Genomic DNA, 19,727 nt, shown 5'->3' on the forward strand with positions numbered 1-19,727 from the left:
TAGCTCATGAAATGCGCACAGCAAGATTTAACCACACCGTGTTAGCTTGTGGAGCAGGCATAGTGAGTTTTAATCACCCTGGGATAGTTCACAGTATGGGCAAAGCATTTTAATTGCTTCATGTTAGTTTGCAGACCAGGAACAATGAGATTTCATTGACCAAGGTTAGATCACATAGTGAGCATAGCTAACATAATCACATTGGGGTAATTTATGTTTTGTGAGTTTTGTGAGTTCTGTTAAGTGAGTTTTAACAGTCTGTCTGCTACTTAACAGCTCCACACCAATTTTCTGTAGGATTCTCATTGACTGTTAAGAAGCAGGTAGTGACGCAGTAATACAGTTTCAGAAACCTGGAGGTCATCCAGGTTCTCCGGTTTCCTTCCATGGTCCAAAAACACATGTTGGTAGGTGGATTTGTGACTCAAGTGTCCATAGGTGTGTGTGTGGAAGCTGTGAACACTAATAATTGATAAATTACCAAATCAGTTTGTTGAATAGATTCTTTGCATGAAATCACTTTTTGAAGAAACTTTTCAGTGTCCATTTTTCCAAATATGTCTTCTGTTTTATATTCAGTGATATGTATAAAACATGAATGAGTGTTTCACAGTTTAACCTCAGAACACAAAATATATTACGAATAACCTCTTCAAATGATTGGCTGGCCTTGTGTCCTCTATTAAGCAATGTCATAAGAAATGACGCACGAAACAGTAGATGTCACTTTTTGTAACATAGTACATTACCCACATGTCTAACTTACTCCCATGGACTACTGAAAAGACAGATGTATATCATGGACCCACATAAATAACTGCAAATTTAATGGCAGTTGGGGAAAACTAGGCTCGCCTGGCCATTTTGGTATACACTGGATGTCCAAAATGTCTGCTGTATGCTGTTAATGCAACAAAGAGGGGCACATTACTTACTGATTACCCTAATACCCAAAAGCAACACTGGATGAGCAAGTGTCCACAAACTTCCTGGCATAGTGCCCTTAAATCAAAGTATCCAGTTTCAAATTAAATAGCTAACCATAGATTTATATAGAGAACAGACACAAAACTACACAAAGATTACTCCACAAACATTGAGACAGAGTGGATTCTGGGACAGGTTTATTAAAAATAAGTAAGAATCATCATATTTATGCATTAGGTCCTCTCCCAGATCAGTATACATGGTTTCCTGACTATTTTCTAGCTCTCCATTTTTTCTGCACACTGAATATTTCCATTGTGTACAGCCCTAGCTCTGTGATTTGGTCCAAAATGGCTCAGAGATTTTTCTCTGTGCATTTCCAGCTGAGCCATGACTGATCTGGAGGCATTTGGACAGAGTAGAGACCTCTAATCATTGAAAAGCATGAAAAAAGTTGAGAGTGTTGCTCTGTTTCTGCTCCATAGGTGGAACTATTGACTTATGTTTGCAGTTACAGATTACTTAACTGAAGTCTGGGACACCTCTAACTTCAGGAAAGAAAACACATACTGCAAGTGCTACAAAACTAAACAGCTTGAGTTACAAATGAGCTTGTGTGGTAATTCAAACAGTGAAAACTAAAATATACACACAAGTTAAACTACAGCCACAAACAAGCTATAGTTGCTTTCTTATTCAAATATACAGTTCCACCTTAAAAGATGTGGAGCTTCTGAATGAACACAAACAGCAGGGTTTGTTTTGCTGTGAGAACAGAATAATCAACCTTGTCTTTAAATTATGTAAGAGACGTAGACCAGTGGTGGTCTTTTCAGAGTAGGGAATCAAAAGTTGTCTGCTGTATGAAGGGCAGTTGTTGGTATAGTGCAGTGTATAGAGCTGCTTTTCTATATACAGTGGACTATGGTTTGCTATGACAAATGCTATTGTTGTTTGGAGTGACAGTGATTATATACCACTAACGCTGGAAGGAAGCACAGCTCTGTGTGGGGAAAAAAGTCTATTGGACTGAGTTGACTTTTGGCTTATCTGACTAACTGAGAAAATCCTCTTCTGTGCAATTACCCCCCTGGAGTACAGCTACAGTTTGGCGTTCTAAAAAAACCCTGCTTCAGCTCACAAATGGCCTGAAGGCTAATGGGATGAATCAAGTGTGTGAAAACAGGGAGAGCAGTAAAACATGCAGGGGTACCAGCACTGGAAAATGCTGATATAAAGGGACAAGGTCTACCTGTTGAGACTTACTCTCTCTGTCAGGGTTTTATATTTCCCCTCTTTGCCTTCTCTCCATCTGCCACTCCCCAAAATCACCAGGTATTATGCTTTATAGGCTCAACTGGCCGCAGCAAGTGGGCATCAGAATGATGGCTATAGTCTCGGAATGAACTACACTCTCGCGGTTTGGCAATCCGTCACTTCTTCATTTCTCTAGAAGCAGGTCCCCGAGCCATGCGCCGTCTAAGGATGGATGGTCGTTTCTCGTACCTCACTCTCCGCTTCTCCATCCATTATTGCGGCCCCCTCTCGGCCTGGCCTGTGGTGAGCAGCACGCCCAGAGCATCTACATGCAGCAACAGCAAGCATCCTATTGATCACTCACTCATGTCATCCCACATCCAAAGACTGCGAAATGGATGGTCCGTTATCACAGTTTCTGATGACCCATTATCTTAAACCATCTGATTCAGGCTTGGTGTTTCCAGTGACTGTTAAAAGCAAGGCAGAGGACTTCCTACAGTTTGAGGCAGCCTGACAAGCAGGGAATCGAGAAGCCATGCCTTGGCCTATCAACCAGCCAGCAGGAACAGGTACACATAAAAACCGGCCACACACGCACACACAAAAAGACTTCCTCATATTCTGCCTGGAGATGTTCCACCTGTCTTAATTATTTGGGTTGTCAATCAAGGCAAGGGCACCACAACATAGCGCCAAGAAGTGCATCTCTTCGGTTTCTCTCTCTTTTCTGGCCCCGCCGCGATCGGAATCAAAATGCCAAAATGCTCAGAAATGAACATCAGATGAAAAGAAAAAACAAGAGAGAAAAGAGAGTGAAAAAAAGCCAGGAGGTACACACGGCAACCAGCCACAAAAGATAAGTTTACAGCAACACACCTCTGAATAAGTCTGACACTTCCGAAATGGGGCTATTCAGCTATAGATTTGTCTCTTGGCTGCTGCCAGAGAAAACGATATTTCCACAACAATGGCTTTTGCTTCTACTCAATACAATAATCAGTGGCTGTATTGGAAGTGCTCAATTCACATTTCCCTTTAACCGTGATATCAGCTGACATTTACCTGCGGCTATGCTGTAGTCATAGGAGGCAGTTACAAAGCCTGCACACTAAAGTATGAACTCCACGCGTTTACTCTGGCTCCGGCCATCAGGAAATGGGCCGCGGCTCCAGTCCTTTGAGTTTCATTTCAGAAAAAGCAAGTGCGACAGAAAAGAAGCTGCCAGACTTTAGAATTTCCATAGGTCAAATACAGACAACGACCCTGTCCTGATGCATTTTGGCTTTGCCTTTTGTGGTTGGGTATGTGTGGTTGCTTGTATACTTCGTTTTAATGGGGTCAGTCAGTGGCATCAAGAAAACAACAACAACAACAACAACAACAACAACAGGGCTTTAGCCTTGGAGAATATTCTAGCCATACAGGTAAGCAGTGTGTACTGGTGTAGGTGTGTGTTTACACACTTTGTTGCACACCTGATCATTCATACTACTAGCTGGATGAAGCCTCAATTCCCCAAACATTCTGTAGGTTGGGCATTTAGCAGTAAAGAAAGTAGGAGTAGGACAGATCACACTGTGCACTGAGCCTACCAATTTTATTACTTACTTTTTGCCAAGATTTACTTCCCTCAGTTCCTGTAAAATGCTACTAGAGGCCAATATCCTTTAAGAAATCATAAAATGAGATTGCAATTGAGGAGAATGTTATGTGCAGTGCATTTCTAGTTCGTATTTTGTGGTAAGAATTATGTGGCCAGATTTGTTATTTAGTTTGTCAATTTTAGCCACAACTAGAGATGGGCTGTAGCCATTGTTTTCATACTTCTAAAAATATCACAGTGGTATATGGGATTACCATAGCGTCAGAGGTGGAGGTGGTGTAATGTTGGGTCTGTGTTGAGCCCCATATCTGTCATCATAAAGTTGGTTCAAGGGTTATCAGAGTGTCGGAGCCTGACAGTGCATACATACAAGGAACAACAAAATGTTTGAAAATATGCAAAAGAAGACAGGCTATGTACTATTTAGATGTGTAGCTGGCCAGCTAGGCTTCGTTAAGCAAGTTAAACAGGTACTTGTGGTTTAGCACACACAGACGGTGATCCAGCGAACTGAGGCTCAAATCAAACACACAGTATAAAGCCTCATATCTAAGCACAGAAGTGGCCGAGGGATCTTTGGAATATTTTGTGTGTTTTCAGCTTCCTTCCTTTCTCTTTTAAACCAAACTCAGCACTAAAATCACAACTCCAGTGGGCTTTTTTCCCCCCACCTGTTTTCAGAGTTTGACATCACCAGCCAATGAGCTCTCACAGTGCCCCTCCTTGTGGCTTAAATGCACGATCAACATATTGGGCAATGTACTGACTAGTCAGACACAAAACAGAACAGAAATTTGACACACCAGACATGTTCTTATTTTTAAATATTGCAGTATATGGTGTTACTCTAGCCACAACTAGCCACAACAGGTGTGTAAGCCATCTCTATAGATAAATGTAATATAATTGCGGTGTATTTAGTTACACTGCAAAGCTGACTTTCAGAACATAGCTGTTAAACACTTTCCCACCAGTCACTTTGTGTTCTGCCCTGTTAGAGTTGCCCTGGTCAACTGTAAGTGCTGTTACAGTGAAGTGGAAATATCTAGGAGCAATATCAGCTCAGCCATGAAGCAGTAGGCCACAGAGGGTCACAAAACAGTGCTGAGCACTGAAGTGTATAGCTCATAAAAGTAAACAGTCCTTGGTTGCATCACTCACCACAGAGTTCCAAACTGCCTGTGCAAGCAACAATAGCACAAGAAATGTTTGTTGGGAGCTTTATGATTAGGGTTTCCAAGGTTCAGCAACCATACACAGGCCAAGGATCATCCCCTGCAATGCCAAGCATCAGCTGGAGCAGTGCAAAGCACACCTCTGTTGGACTCTGAGCAGAGAAAACATGTTTTCTGGTGTGATGAATCACACTTCTCCATCTGGCAGTTTAAAGGCCAGTCCATGTTTGGTGAATTCCAAGAGAAATTTTACCTGCCTGAATGTACAGTGCCAGCTGTAAAGTTTGGTGGAGGAGGAATAATGGTGTGAAATAATGGTCTTTCATGTTTTGGCTTGGGCTCGCGAGTTGCTATGCAGGGGAAATCTTAATGTGACAACATGCAATGAATGGAAAATTTTGTGCTTCCAACTGTGTGACGACAGGCTGGGTAAAGCCTTTCCTGTTTCAGAAAGATAGTGGCCCCATGTGCAAGATGAGGCCTACAAAGAAGAGCTTGTAGAGGGAATCTGACTGACTTGCACAGAGCCCTGATCATAGTCTCTTTACAAACTTTTTGGCATGAACTGTAACAGCCTGCCTGGCTTTATTGCCAGTGACTAACTCCAGTAATGCACCTATGTGGCAGAACGGAAGTTAATATACACAATCATGTACAAAAATCTAGTGGAAATCCTACCCAAAAGATGGGTCATAAAAACAAATTTTGGCCAACTTACTATTACCACAGATGGCTCTGAAATGAGACACTCAACAAGGACAAGTGCAAGAGTGGCATTCCACAACTGAAGCAATATAGAAAACACAAACCAATATGTCCACACTCTCCAGTAGTTCTACAGTTATAGACAGTAGTCCGTCTATTGCTCTGCATACTTTGTTTGCCCTTTGTCACCATGTTCTTCAATAGTCAGGTGCCCAAAAAGACCACAATACAGCAGGTATGATTTGTGTGGTAGATTAAACTCAGTGCCTCACTGATAGTGACGTGGTGGTGGTGGTGTTAGTGTGTGTTGTGCTGGTACAAGTGGATCAGCCACAGCAGTGCTGCTGAAGTTTTTCAACACTCATTGTTACTCCTGGACTGAGAACAGTTCACAAACACATTATATCCAGCCATATGTCTTGTGGACATTGTCCAATGATGAAGAACTAGAAGACAACAAAACGAAATGGGCAGCAACAGATGACCTCCTGTCCCTGCCTTTACATTTACAAGGTGGACCAATGAGGTAGCTGTGTTTAATAGAGAAAACTCCAGCAGCACACCACCATGTGTCAGCATCACTCAAATCATACCTGGTCCTCTGGGGATCAAGATCTTTGATGAACAAGGGGAAAAAGGAGAAATCAAAGTAACTGTACAAATATACACTGTACACCAGGACGGTCAGTTGAGTTGAGTGAATGGCAATGAGGTGATCATAAAATTCAGAAATGTCTGTGTTTATGTTGCCATACAGTCCTCATCCTGAATATTAAAGCAGTCACTCAAGCAATACCATGTGGAAACGGTCCCTGAACATGCTTATGAGACTGACTCAGTCTCAACAGCAACAGTGTTGGCATTTCAAACTAGTCTTTTAGGAAGAGTTACGTGCACACAAGAGACACGCTGACTACCGGGTGTAAAAATACCACTGATGGAAGAGCACGTTGTTTTGTTAAGGCTTTCCATAATCCCCTCCTGCACAAGACTTTAGCCAGATGAAAGTCAACTACAGATGCATCTAAATGCCGTCAGCTTGAGAGAGCTGTGGTGAGTAAATAGGATTATTAAACGCATTAAGAGCTAATATTATAAAGTGAGAGTCAACAACTTGCGAGCTTGTAATGTGAATTGGTTTTCGTGCCATTTACAATGAAACCGTAATATAAAAACAGAAATAAAATGTATTCCAAATCCTTAATTAAGTGCACCATGATGCTCCTGACTGCCCTAATAACATGAGAAGCAATTATGAAAATCAACATGGCAGCCTGAAAGATAATGATGCTGTAATGATTTGAAAAGCCAAAGCCTCCGCTCCAGCTCAGAAGGAGCAGATGAGCAGGAGACGGTTACTGTGAAGGGGAGAAGAATAAAAATGTCATGGTTATATGATATGCGATAGAGAAGAGTGGCGGAATGATGCCCAGTTGTTCGCAGAAGAGTGCTAAGTGGTTTCAAAACACTAAAAGCAAATGGGCTCACTTAGGCCTGATGCCTGTGATATTAAGGCTATAAAGCCGGGGATGAATTTGTTTCTAGAGCTCCCACTTTGGCCAATCTGTGTGCGATTCTTCTGATGATGGGCAAAACTACTTATTGTTACCCAAACAGTTGCTCCAATTTAATTTTGATCAGGACTTCCCGGCACCAGGTAATCCCAAGGAAAGCATTCCGATGCTGTCTGGCTGGTCCTGCGAGGAGCACCGCTGATACGCTAGATCAAAATGTCCTCCCTAGCGCTTTTCCCTTTCATTATAATCCTGTTTTCCGCTGTACAGTCGAGGTCCATCTTTACATTGGCAGGGCTTTAACAAGAAGCTCATTTGGTCCATCAGATTCAAGGGCTTCGAGGCACAATGCTTTCTGCGCTCGTTGCATCCTCCTCATAAAACTGGCCTGATTTTAGGAGGCACGTTTATGGTCCTCAATAACCCAAGTCTTAATAAAAATGAAAGCTGACATGGTCATGTGGACTCCTCCGGCGTAGGCCCTCCGTCTTTAATGTATGAGGCATTCCATTAAAAGGGGAACACTTCCTCACAAGCCGAGCTTTTAGGCTGATTAGTTACAGGAATAGAAAGAAAAAACACAGCAACGACCTTCACCGGCACTGCTGGCAGTCCACCCCTCCCCCGTGCCCTGTGCTGCACATACATCTGAACCTCTGGCTGCTTAATATTCCAGATGCGTGCGGCAGAGCCATCTCTCATTCGACATCATAATTATTATTAGGAGAGAGGAAGAAAAAGCTGAATCTCCATGTTCAATTAGAGCAGGCGCCGATGCCAAATAGATAGTAACACATGAGATTGGCTAATGTCCTTTAGAACTCTCTCTCTCTCTTTTCTGTCTGTCTGCATCTCTCTTTTTTCTCTCTCTCTCTCTCCCTCTTTCCCCACTGATGTTTGAAAGGTGAAAAAAAAAAACCCAGAAAGTAAGGAGACAAAATCTCCTCGGCAAAGATGCAACTGTTGAATCCCATTAAAGCAGTAGGTCACATGCAATCCCAGCTACCCTGGGACTAGGTTTCCAGCTCTAATGACAGTTTTTCTCCACCAATTCCCTTTTGCCTGGGCTGTGAACATCCCTGTGAGCATGCAGGGGAAAGCAGAGATCGAACCAGGGCCTTTGCTTTCCCTCTGTCTCTTAGTTGCCTCACTCTCCATGTCTTCACACACATCAATGAACTGAGCCAGATAACTGCCCTGAGATTCGATTTGGTGGAGGATGGACAGTGAACTGCATGTGCTGTCCTTCACACAGCAGGGAGTGAGGTGGATGAGCAGTTTGTGCTGGATGTTGTGGTGGTGGTGGTGGTGGTAGGTTGGGGTTATATTCAGTTGTCTGCAATAGTTTGGCCACCTCTGGTCCAATAACAGTATTTCTAACAATACAGTGATGTGTGTTAATGTCCACCTAGACCATATACTGAGTACAACATGTCATTTGAACCAAGTGTGCCCAATATACTGCATATGACAGTGTGTATGTGTGTGGTCACCCAGTTCCTGACCCACTACTAGGGCTGGATACTGTTCACATTTGAACTAGTACCAATACCAGTACCTGGAATTTGTTTTCCGATATCCAGCATTTTTTTAAATTTCTTTTTTGGCTACTTTACTATCTCTGCAATAACAAGTGACATTATTTCAGTTGTAAAAAATGCCAAACTTCATTAGATCATTATGTTATTTATTTAGAACACTGTACACATCACAAAAATATAACACATATTTTGTGTTTCTCTACTTGTGCCAAAGTATGTTATTCATTAGTGGTAGTTATATATTTGGCATCATAATTTATATCGTGCATAAAGGAGCGGCAGCACTGTCATAGACATTAATGCTGCATAGGTGATTGTTTAATTTCTAATACTCATATAGATGACACGTTTAAACCCATTTCATTAACATACAAACCATAGAGCTGCTATGCTGCCTTTAAAATTGAATCTGTGTTCCTCATATTTCGATGTACTGTCACTTCAGTTCAATGCTGAAATTTAAAAAAAAATTGAAAATTAGCATTAATCAGTCAGTGGGGAGCTTTGTCCTCTGAGCAGCACAGTTTTCTTAATGTATTGTGTGTTGTATCAGGAACAATGCAACTTTTAATTCGCTCCTGGGAGAGAGAGAGAGAGAGAGAGAGAGAGAGAGAGAGAGAGAGAGAGAGAGAGAGAGAGAGAGAGAGAGAGAGAGAGCGCGAGAGAGAGAGAGAGAAAGAACTTTGTGTCGACTCTTTTTGTAAAGTGCATAATTCAGAATAAACCTGAACCTACTTATACAGAGTTTTTCACTCGTAGAGCTCATTCACATGAGTCAAGAAGTTGCTTCAGCCTCCCCAGGATGTTTGTTAAGTTTAGACGTGTTGCAATGGTTAGTTTTGCATTTTGTGTCAACAGTAGGAGCAGTAGCGTGAGGATCCTTTGCACAGCAGGACTATTAGTGCATTATAATATATGCTATTTATAAATGTACAATTTCCAGTTTATCCCACTCCAGTGCATATTAATAAAGCCCAGCATCTAAAACTGTACCTATGAATCCATCTCTGTGGACTCTGGATTGATTCAGGTATCAAACTTAGTGGGCCTGACTGAATCAGGTCTTAGGGTTTTATACAAGCAGTAATAAAAGCTTGACTGTGTGGTAAACAGATTTCAGTATGCTTTGCATCATAGGAAAGTCAATATAATGCATGTCCTCTTGAGGCTTGTTGCTGTAGAAAATCATAAGACATATCAACAAGACATTTATAAAACTCACAAGCTCAGAGCAGACTGCAGAATGGCTCAGGAGGTTTGGGGGATAATATTGAATGTATTGCCCCCAAATGTACATCAGAAAATCTCTCCATTTTTTGCTCATATGGCTTTTATTTCCATGCTGTCAAATATCATTTTGAACCAGTAATTCAACAGACAATGGATCATTTTCTGCTATGGTCAGAGGAGGGGAAATCAAACTACAAGCACAAACACCCTCAAAGTCATCTGTGTGACTCGGGATCGGAATTCAATTTGAAGCCTGTGCAGACCTTTATACATGCCTAGATGGGGCTGATCTGGGTGGGTGGAAACAGCAGGAAACCTGTGCAGAAGAGCCAGGCTGCGGGGAGGAGGCAGGTCACAGTGGCCTCATTAACACCCTCCCACACACACACACATACACACACACACAGTGCAAAGCTAGCAGCACACTCAATCTCAGACACACAACACACACACACACACACACCACTCTGCAGGACTGGACCTGGGGCTGTGCTTTCCCATCTGACCTGTGGTATTTGGGCTGATGGGATTCAAGTAATACCGCCTTCCAGTGGATCGGGGCAAAAGTAAATGTGGATGGCTCTTGCTCTGTGGGTGATTTTGATGCCTTTAGCAAGCTGTTTTATTCTTTGTGTGTATTGTGGAGCTTAGATAGTTTGTTGGGCCGACTACAGCATGTTACGGCTCACAGGAACACAGGTTAGTCTTGAGCAGTAATGACTATAGGTCATCAAGGCTTTTGGCATATGGCATTTAACCTATTCAATACTTGCTGTTTGTTTTAAAACTATCAGTAAAGGATATGATCTTTTTTACCACTCGGTATAATCAATACAATTCCATGCTAATTCGGTATTCAATTTTGAAAGATTAATTGCTATAGCTGGTAAGATTAGTAATCTAATGTAAACAGTGATCTAATGTAATTGGAATCTCCTCCCAAAGAAATTCAGTGCAATACCACTCAACAGAATCTAGCAGAATCAATAGAACCACAGTCTAGTAATCCTCAAGCCTTAATTGCTATTATTTGTTAACTGACTATGTATACACTGCACTAACCTAATGTAAACAGTGACCTAATATAAATAGAGCAATAAAGGTTCTGGGTTTTGAGTAATCGTTTCATTTAATCTCTTGTATAACAACGTTCTCCCACATGAAATCACCCATCTTCCATCCTCAAGTAAGCTCATCTTGCCATGTTCATGATTTTACACTTAAGCTGCTGTAGTCTTTGACTGTGATACTGCCGACACTAAATTACATCTCTACCCCTCAGTAGAATCCAATATAATCAGTAGAATGTGCACACCATGCCAACTTGGACCAAAAACCTAATTTTAAAGGGTTAATGGCTATAATCTGTTAAGTGAATATCTACAAACTATAGTGATGTAACATAAACAGTGACATTGGTTTGTTATTTTGTGCACGAACCTCAGTGTGGCTCTTGTATAACAGCTTTTTTCTACATCATATCACCGAACCTTCATCCTGTTCTAGTAGGCGCACCTAGCACTGTGCTTGATGTTTCATTTAAGCTGCAGTTCTTTGGGAATCAAATGTGACACCGCTGACATCATAAGCAGGTGTTTCCCACTCAGCAGATTTGATTTTGATACACTGCCCATTATCATAAAATTGATGAAGGTGAAAATTGATGGTTGTCTTTTGTCTTTATCTAATGTCAACTCTCATTCCACAGCACCTGAACACTATGCACTAAAGCTAAGCAGGATTGTGCCTGGCCAGTGCTTGAAGGGGATCTCCTAGGAAAGCTTGGTTGAACTGCTGGAGGTTGTGATCTCCCTGGATCCCAGTGCCCAAGTGAAGTGACGGGAATACTCTACTGAATAAATGGCACCGTCCTTCAGATCAGACATAAAACCGAGGTCCTGACTCTCTGAGGTCATAAAAGACCCCTGGGCATTTCCTTGAGAGGAGTAGGGGAGTTACCCTGATGTGCTTCTAAATCTGCCAATCATTCTTTCTCATATCCTCTTTACCAAATAGCCGATGTGTGGGGAGTGAACTGGTGTGGACTGGCTGCAGTAGCATCATCAAGTGGGCTGCAGCACATTGATGGAGGCTGAAGCAACTCCCTAGTGTTCTAAAAAAAGTGCTGTTGAGAAAAGTGCTACATACATGTAAATATCATTGATTCACTTGTTCATTTGATCAATCATTCATCCATTTAATGAAATGAGTTCCTGACAATGAAATAATTAAATATCTTATAAAGTGTAAAATATAAAAATGCTACTGTTACAAGGGCTGGGCAATAATTCATTATCAGTTTGCATCACCATATAAAATGTTTCAATAGCAATTATATGCTTTTTATACACGTTTTCAACATTTCAATATTATTTACAACATTTGTATTTTTAAGTTAATTTAAAAATATTAATCATGACAAACCCAAGAGGTTTTTGTTGTTGTAATGTTAACATAATGTTATGTTGTTATTAGTTCTAGGCAGTTATTCTGTGGCTTTTTTATTGTTCATATCAATATCAGAATTATATCGTATTAACCGAAATTAAGAAATATATTATGATTAAAATTTTGGTCATATTGTTACTATTATTTTACTATATGTTACTATGGTTACTATTATTATACTTGGTTCTAATGGCACACCGATTTTTTGAACCGATTTTTAGAGTTTCTAAACTGATTTTCTTAAAATGGATGGTCCTGCAAGTGTTCTTCAGTAGAGCAAATTGTTTAATGGATGCTTAAAGGCTACTTTGTATGACAATAGGGCTTTTCAGATTGGTGAGAATTGTGTTGTACATGGTATTTTTAAAATATGTTCTATGTAGCACCAAGGGAAAAGAAACATTTTCAGAAAGATCTGGCTTAGATATATATACAGGAAATATTCCACAATACTCTAGGCATTAAAATGATTCTTTGAGTGTTTGAGGTTCTATATAGAACCATTGTCTATAAGAACCCTTGAAGAACCATCATATTTTAAGACAGTGAAAGGACCAACAGAAAGGGTTCAAGATAAAGAAAAATAAACAATCAAAACAAAACATTTTGTTCTGTGGTAAAGTCATCATTTTGGAGATGAAAATCGGCCCAGCCTCAGTGAGGTTTGGGAATGGCTTCTTGTCCACTCCCCAGCTCTCCCTTGCTCGGTATTCCCCTCAGCTGCTCCAGCAAGGTTTTGGCAGACCACTTCACTCACCATCCGTCCTTGGTTGGATGACTAAAATCGCAGCTTTGAGGATGATTGTGGAGATGTGCTGATTGATATTGGTGGCACTCGCTATGAGAGCCCTTTTCACGATAGAAGGCTTCCTGTTTCAATTTCCGCGCAAGTTTATAAGGCCCTTCTTTTTTTATCTCATCAAACCAAGTAGGGCATACATTTCTATTCAGGGGAAATATCAGCATCAGTAATATCCAATTTACTGAGGAGGGTGAGAGCTGGTTGATGTGGCGGTATAATAACATGCTACATGGAGCGTGGCATTATGGAGTATGAATAAAAGAAGTGAAAAAAAAAAATCAATCCACAAGCAGTCATCAGTCATCTAAAAAAATCAAGGCAATTAGTAAGACTTTGATGCAAATTGGAGAAGGGTGGGAATACACAAAAACTCTCATTTTGTGGTAGCAAATAAAAGAAAAAGACAAAATGACCTCGTCTCGTGTCAAGAGAATGTCCAGACGCAATATTACAATGCACACAAAGAGCATGCGAATGACTTGAGTCGCCTATACAATAGCCATCGGCAGAGCACTCCATACAAGGTCAAGTGCTTGTTATCTAAACATGTACAATAGAAAAACAACAAGGCCTCTTTTAAAACACTTTGTATTGAAGCTTGCTGCTATGTAATTTCTGTTTTTTTATGCATTTTCCATTGTGCACATTTAGTTTGTTTTATTCTTAAGGTGTAAGCCCTGGTATTAGAGCTAGTACTCATACAAATCTAAAACATGCTAAATCACATATTCTAAATATCCCAAAGTATTTAAACACCTTCTCGTTCCATGTTTCTTCTGAATTCAGTGGTATTACAGTTGTTTGTTCCCCTTTGCTGCAGTAGCAGCTTCTGCTCTGTTGGGGGATTAGTTCTGGATCAGATCAAACACTACACCCACTCAACCCAAAAGAATCACATGAAGCTCAGAAGATAGTTCCACTGCTCCACATGACAATACTGGAAGTGTTATACCCTTCTAGCTCAAACTATTGGAACACAGTGTATGCATAATCCGCTTGATTGTGCCCCATGTCAAATGATAATGCGTTGTTAATTATCTATTTGGAAATAGCTTTCCATACCTTTGAAGGAGAAGGAACATCTTCTTGATGCACAAATGATTTGTTGAATTTAACATGTCACTCAAACAGCGGCCTTCAAACCGCGACACCTTACAATAAGGAAGTTTCTCCAAAACAAATCATCAGCCTAGGAAGCCCTTGATATGTAAAGTTTTCCATCATTTAGATTACACCCAGTTAAACCTTCAAAGGCACAACCTTTAGATTTACATTAGACAGAAAGAAGTGCTTTGACTGCCATAATGATGTATACAACCTTGGTGAGGTCAGTGAAAAACTGCCACCACTTTATGGACGCATAAATACATAGCAGCGTGTGTTAATTTTCACAGTCTTCTTGCCATTGGCTGCCACCAGAAGGTCCATCATAGCTGGAATGGGTTAAAAGCACTTTGGCAGCATTTTTATACTGAGTCGCAAACAGGCAGCTGTTGGCATGTTGAAAAACAGCACATCTGAACATGCATGTTATTAATGTCGTCCATTACCAATTTACTACACACCCTGTAAACAGCTCCAATAAACAGCACACAGAGCAACAGCAAACAGTCTCTCTTAAAAGTGCAGTGAGTCATTTTTACTGTCACAAAGTGGCAAACAATATTTTAGAAAGTGATTTTATATTGGTTTTTAAACTGTTTTCTGCATAAAGCAACTCACCTGAGATGAAAAATCTAACTGCTTTGTAGTCAGTGAATTAAGTGGTTAAAAATCCATAGAGTGGGTGCCCCAACAAACGGTGCCAATGTTGGAAATACTGAAGAATCTCTGACACCCCCAGGTCTACACTGGTTGTTCGTAATGTGAAGAAGAATCATTGGTGAAAATTGAGTTCAAAGAAGGGCATTCAAATTTGATGTGCTTAGGAAAAAATAACACTTATTTTACACTTAATAATCCATAAATTATTACAAAATGTATGGCATTAGATATGTCCTATGACAAATTTCAGTCTAGATTCCTGATTATAATTTATCATCTATTCATTTCCATGTGTTTAGCAGTTAAATTTTGGTAGTATGGTATTTTATCATAATGCCATATCATTCCGTATAAATATATGGAATCTGATCAACTTCACGATGTAAGAAAATGTCAAGAAGCATTGAAAAGTGCTGCAGAACATAAACAGTGATGTTTCTCACCTTTCTCAGAGGAGACTCAGCCATCAGCACTAAAATACGCACCAGATATGGGGCTTTACATATGAACACATAATGCCCTTATTGTCCAGCAGTGTACTGTCATGCTGTTTTGTATATTAAGTGTCACGCGAAATTGTGAGGACGCCGTCTGATGTAATTGATACATATTCTGCCTTCATTACACTGTGACATATCTTGGTTTTGTCAAAATGATCCCATGTCAAATTTTCAAAATGCGCCTTTGTAGCAATAAGGAAAAAGATGTTGGCTTGTAGACCATTGATTAAGGCTTCTTTTTGAGAGTGATGGAATGTTCTCCTACCTTCAGAATGGTGGGACAGTGTGAGTAGGCTCACACAGGATGCTCCGATGCCTGATCCAAACACTGTGATGCGGTTGGAGTCGCCACCAAAGTAGCCAATGTTCTCGCTGATCCAACGTAAAGCCTGGATTTGATCCAGCAGTCCGTAATTCCCTTTAGCCGCCTGGTCACCGGTGCTCAGGAATCCTGCAACAACAACAAAAACAAGAGATCCTCACTCAAGAGGTAAAGAACCTACAGGGACAATGTTTGGTGTTTTTGGACTGGGTATTCGTGTGTATTCTTGGGAGCTTCCTTTTTTCAGAGCAACCTATATATTTAAAAATATGTTACACAGTGAAGTGTTAGGATATTGTGTTATTCTCTGTACAATTTAATATTGCATCAAATCTACAGTGACTCTTTCAGTAAACAGCCCTGGCAGTTGCTCTCATTGACTTCCAATTAAAAAAAAAGCTGAAATAACTGTCAGTCTTCAGGTCAGTTCATATGTAGGGGTTGATCTGTTTGAAATTCTGAGAGAGCTTGTTTGGTTAAATTCGTAAAGACACCAGTTACTGTATTGAATAATTTTCTGTTTCAATAATTAGACCCTTTTGTTTCCAACCATAAATTAGCAATGTGGTATGAGCATAAATACAGTGCTTAAGTACAAACATAGAAATTAAATTAATAATAATAATAAATTAATTATTTAAGCCTTAAAATGCCTGAGGGTTCCTTGCTAAAAAAAAACATTTCAGTGCATATCAAGCATTTAGCATGACCGTGAACTACATATCTAGGCCACCTAACCATGCAAAAGAAAATAACAGCGAAAATATATATCCAGTCTATGTCTATAATCACAGCAGACAGTTTCACATAGGCTTTGATATAGGACGCAGTGTAGCTTATAACAGACAGATACAGCAGGACGTAATTGAAGAGCATGCGAATAGTCAGTGCACCAAACATCTGTCCTAAAGCTGCTGCAGAATAAAATGGCAAGCACTTGAATGCTCTACAACGGCTAAAGGATTATAGGAAAATAATACCAAACCAAACTAGGTAATCCATTTATTTAGAGATATTGACACACAGGAATAAGATTAACATACATCTCTGCTTGAATGATTCAGGAAGGCCATTTTCACACCACTCCTCAAACCATCTGCCAGCCAAAGCCTCTAACAAGATCAAAGAGTGCCTACCCATCTATTTCCATTGAGACACAGCAGTATATCACAGCAGTAGATCACTCACTGTCTGCAGATACCAGGTTCAATATCGCTGGACTTTTTACTGGACATCAGCCTGACAAGGGGAGAAGACTCTGCAGGTATGTACTTACAGTGAACACGTGGTAACTGATACAGTCCGTTCTAAATCAGCACAGTTACTAAAAAACAGCTTATTAAAAGATGAGTTTGGAAATTAAAAAGGCTGGATTTTTATTAAAACACCCCTGTAGCCGATGTATGGGCAAGTGTTTCCTTTTTAATTATATGTTTCTCTAGGTAAATTGTCTAAGCACAGTTGTACAAGTACAGCCTAATTGTCTAAGCACAGTTCAACAGCTGCTGTGTGCAAGTGATGTAGTAAATTAAAAATCCATAAAAATGGAGATACATGTTTTTAATTGGACAGCAACAATATAAGAACAGCAACTATACACTGCCAGAGCAGAATTTAAATAGTTAAATGGGATAAACCATTTTTTGGAGCATGTGTACATTCAGACGGGGATCTGCAGCATGCCAACCAACAAAGTCTGCAACAAAACGACCCAGCCAGTCTTTCAGTGGTCAGAAACCATGGGATAATAATGCTGAGTTGTTCTGATTTTGTGTCAACTTCCTGAGCTCTGGGTGACTGAGTTTGGTATGTTCTCCCCATGTCTGTTCCTCCCACGGTCCAAAAACACACACTGGGCGGTGGATTGGCGATTCAAAAGTATCCATAGGAGTGTGTGAGTGAATGTGTGAGGGACGGCTCCTCCTCCAGAGAACTGCTGTGGTGTTTGATCCTTGTGATATTTTGACGAAAGGACACAGGCAATTCACTAAGACACCACCAGGCAGTGTTAAGTTGTGGAAAAAGGAGTACAATATGTTACATGTAGGGAAAAATACAATGCAGGTGTTGGTTAAGGGTTAAATATAGTTCAGGTGGATGTTTATTGAGTTCAATGCTTGTCAACAAGGGCAAGGCAGCCTCTTTAAGTTGGATGGATCTTATAGAAAACAATTGATCTGCATTTCACGTCCCTGGAGAGTCCTTATTAATACAACTGATGATGAAATTTGCTTTCTTAATGCAGCTGGTCAGCTGTTTTATCTGAATTGCTGCTTTCAGCATTCTGACACTGGATGGTTAGCTTTGACAGGGAAGTGTCTCCTGGGAAAGGCTTGAAATTGTAGGGCTGGTGTTAACATGTCTTGAAGAGATGGAGTGTGTGTGTGTGTGTGTTCCACAGGCCAGGGACGCATGAATGATGAGTAATATGAGTGTGATTCGCAGTTCAAATGCACACCATTCCCCACTGCGGGCTCAATGTCTGTCAAAGCACACAGTACAATGCGTGGAATTGACAGCTAGGAAAAGCCTGGGACGTTCAGACCAAGGAGGTACGGCAGAGTACCAAAACAGAGAGGAATTCTGCTCTTTCCCTGGGGAGAGAAAGGCAGGGGGAGGAGTGGGGGGCTCAACATCCTCTTCTCCAGGATTCATTTTCAGAGCTTTTATCAGGAGCAAATCAATTAAACAGCATGCAATTTATTAGCATATCAAATACAGCTTCTCTCTTTTCTTAAACCATTCTTCCAGCACGGTGGGGACATGCTAACGTTTATGAAAAAAAGCAAAGAAAAAAAATCCTTCCCTTCCTTCTCAAGGGCATTGTCAGGCTTTTTGCATTTCATAATGTCACTTTTTTTACTGTTGTGGATTTTCCATGCTGCTTTTCTGCCTGGCTTGAAATATATTTTCCCCTCAATATTTGTGCAAAACGCCACTCCTTTCCTCCCATATTTAATGCCACGCACAGCAGAGCACGAATCTTTAATCTCAGCCCCCCTGCTCTTACCCCTCCCACCTTCCCCCCAAATCTCTTGGGAGCTTGTTAGACACACCAGGAGTCGAAGATCAACCGAATAAGGTCATATGGAAAGATGCGTGCAGACTGGAATATAATGAATTCAACCACTGATCAATAATGGTGGTTGGTAAAGATAGGAAAACTGCTGCTATAGATTCTGCTGGCGGTGGGGCGTGCCAGGCTAAAAGGGTCCCGACTACTCAAAAGTAGCCTTCACACCAGACTCCGTTGGGATATTTCCTTGTGTATTCATTATTTTTATCTAACCTTCTCCCCAATTTAGTTATTACCTGTGGCACTCATTAGCTAGGACTCCTTCACAGGGCTCCAGACTAACGGCGTCCAAGGTCGTCCCAGGGCCAATAAAAATAGCACACAGGATGAGACAAAAGCTCTTGGGAGGCTTTCAGGATGACGGTGATGTGTGTGGTAAAACTCTGTGTCTGTACAAGACTTTTCTGTGGTTGAAGTATCTTTGTGTCAGTCAGTGGACTACTGGCTTAACGCTACACCGTCACCACTCGCCTAAATACGAAAGGGTTTTAGGGCCCTAAAACCTTAAAGTCGTAACATTTAAAGAATGTAAAGGCACTAGAGCACCCCAGAGCATCTCATTCCACTTGCGTGTGAATGCTACATTTCACGGTGAAGCGTGTGGGCCGCAGGAACCTACTTCTCACCAAAAGGCGCAGGTATTGGATTTCCAAAGGACTGAATCTAAAACAAATGTAGACATTATTTACTGAATTTGAATCACAACCCCTCCCACCCACCCCCACCACAAGAAAACATTTTTTACAAAAAACAAACACCCAACTGGGCGAAAAAAAAGTGTTAGGGATGTTATTAAGAATAGAAAAGCCAGTAATATTGTGACAATCCATAGTTTTCACATTATTAAAAATTGAAATCAG

The 19,727-nt window shown here is 40.7% G+C and overlaps 1 protein-coding gene across 3 annotated transcripts in view; it reads right to left on the reverse strand.

Annotated features, from left to right (window-relative positions):
- nlgn3a (neuroligin 3a) overlaps positions 1–19,727 on the reverse strand; it is a 189,363-nt gene that overhangs the window by 51,779 nt on the left and 117,857 nt on the right. For all 3 annotated transcript variants that reach the window (XM_066648813.1, XM_066648815.1, XM_066648814.1), the window contains one exon: positions 15,735–15,920. In XM_066648813.1, the coding sequence (XP_066504910.1) occupies positions 15,735–15,920 (186 nt within the window). The remainder of the gene's footprint in view (positions 1–15,734; positions 15,921–19,727) is intronic.

The sequence above is a fragment of the Hoplias malabaricus genome, chromosome 17, assembly GCF_029633855.1.
Source record: "Hoplias malabaricus isolate fHopMal1 chromosome 17, fHopMal1.hap1, whole genome shotgun sequence".
Classification (NCBI taxonomy): Eukaryota; Metazoa; Chordata; class Actinopteri; order Characiformes; family Erythrinidae; genus Hoplias; species Hoplias malabaricus.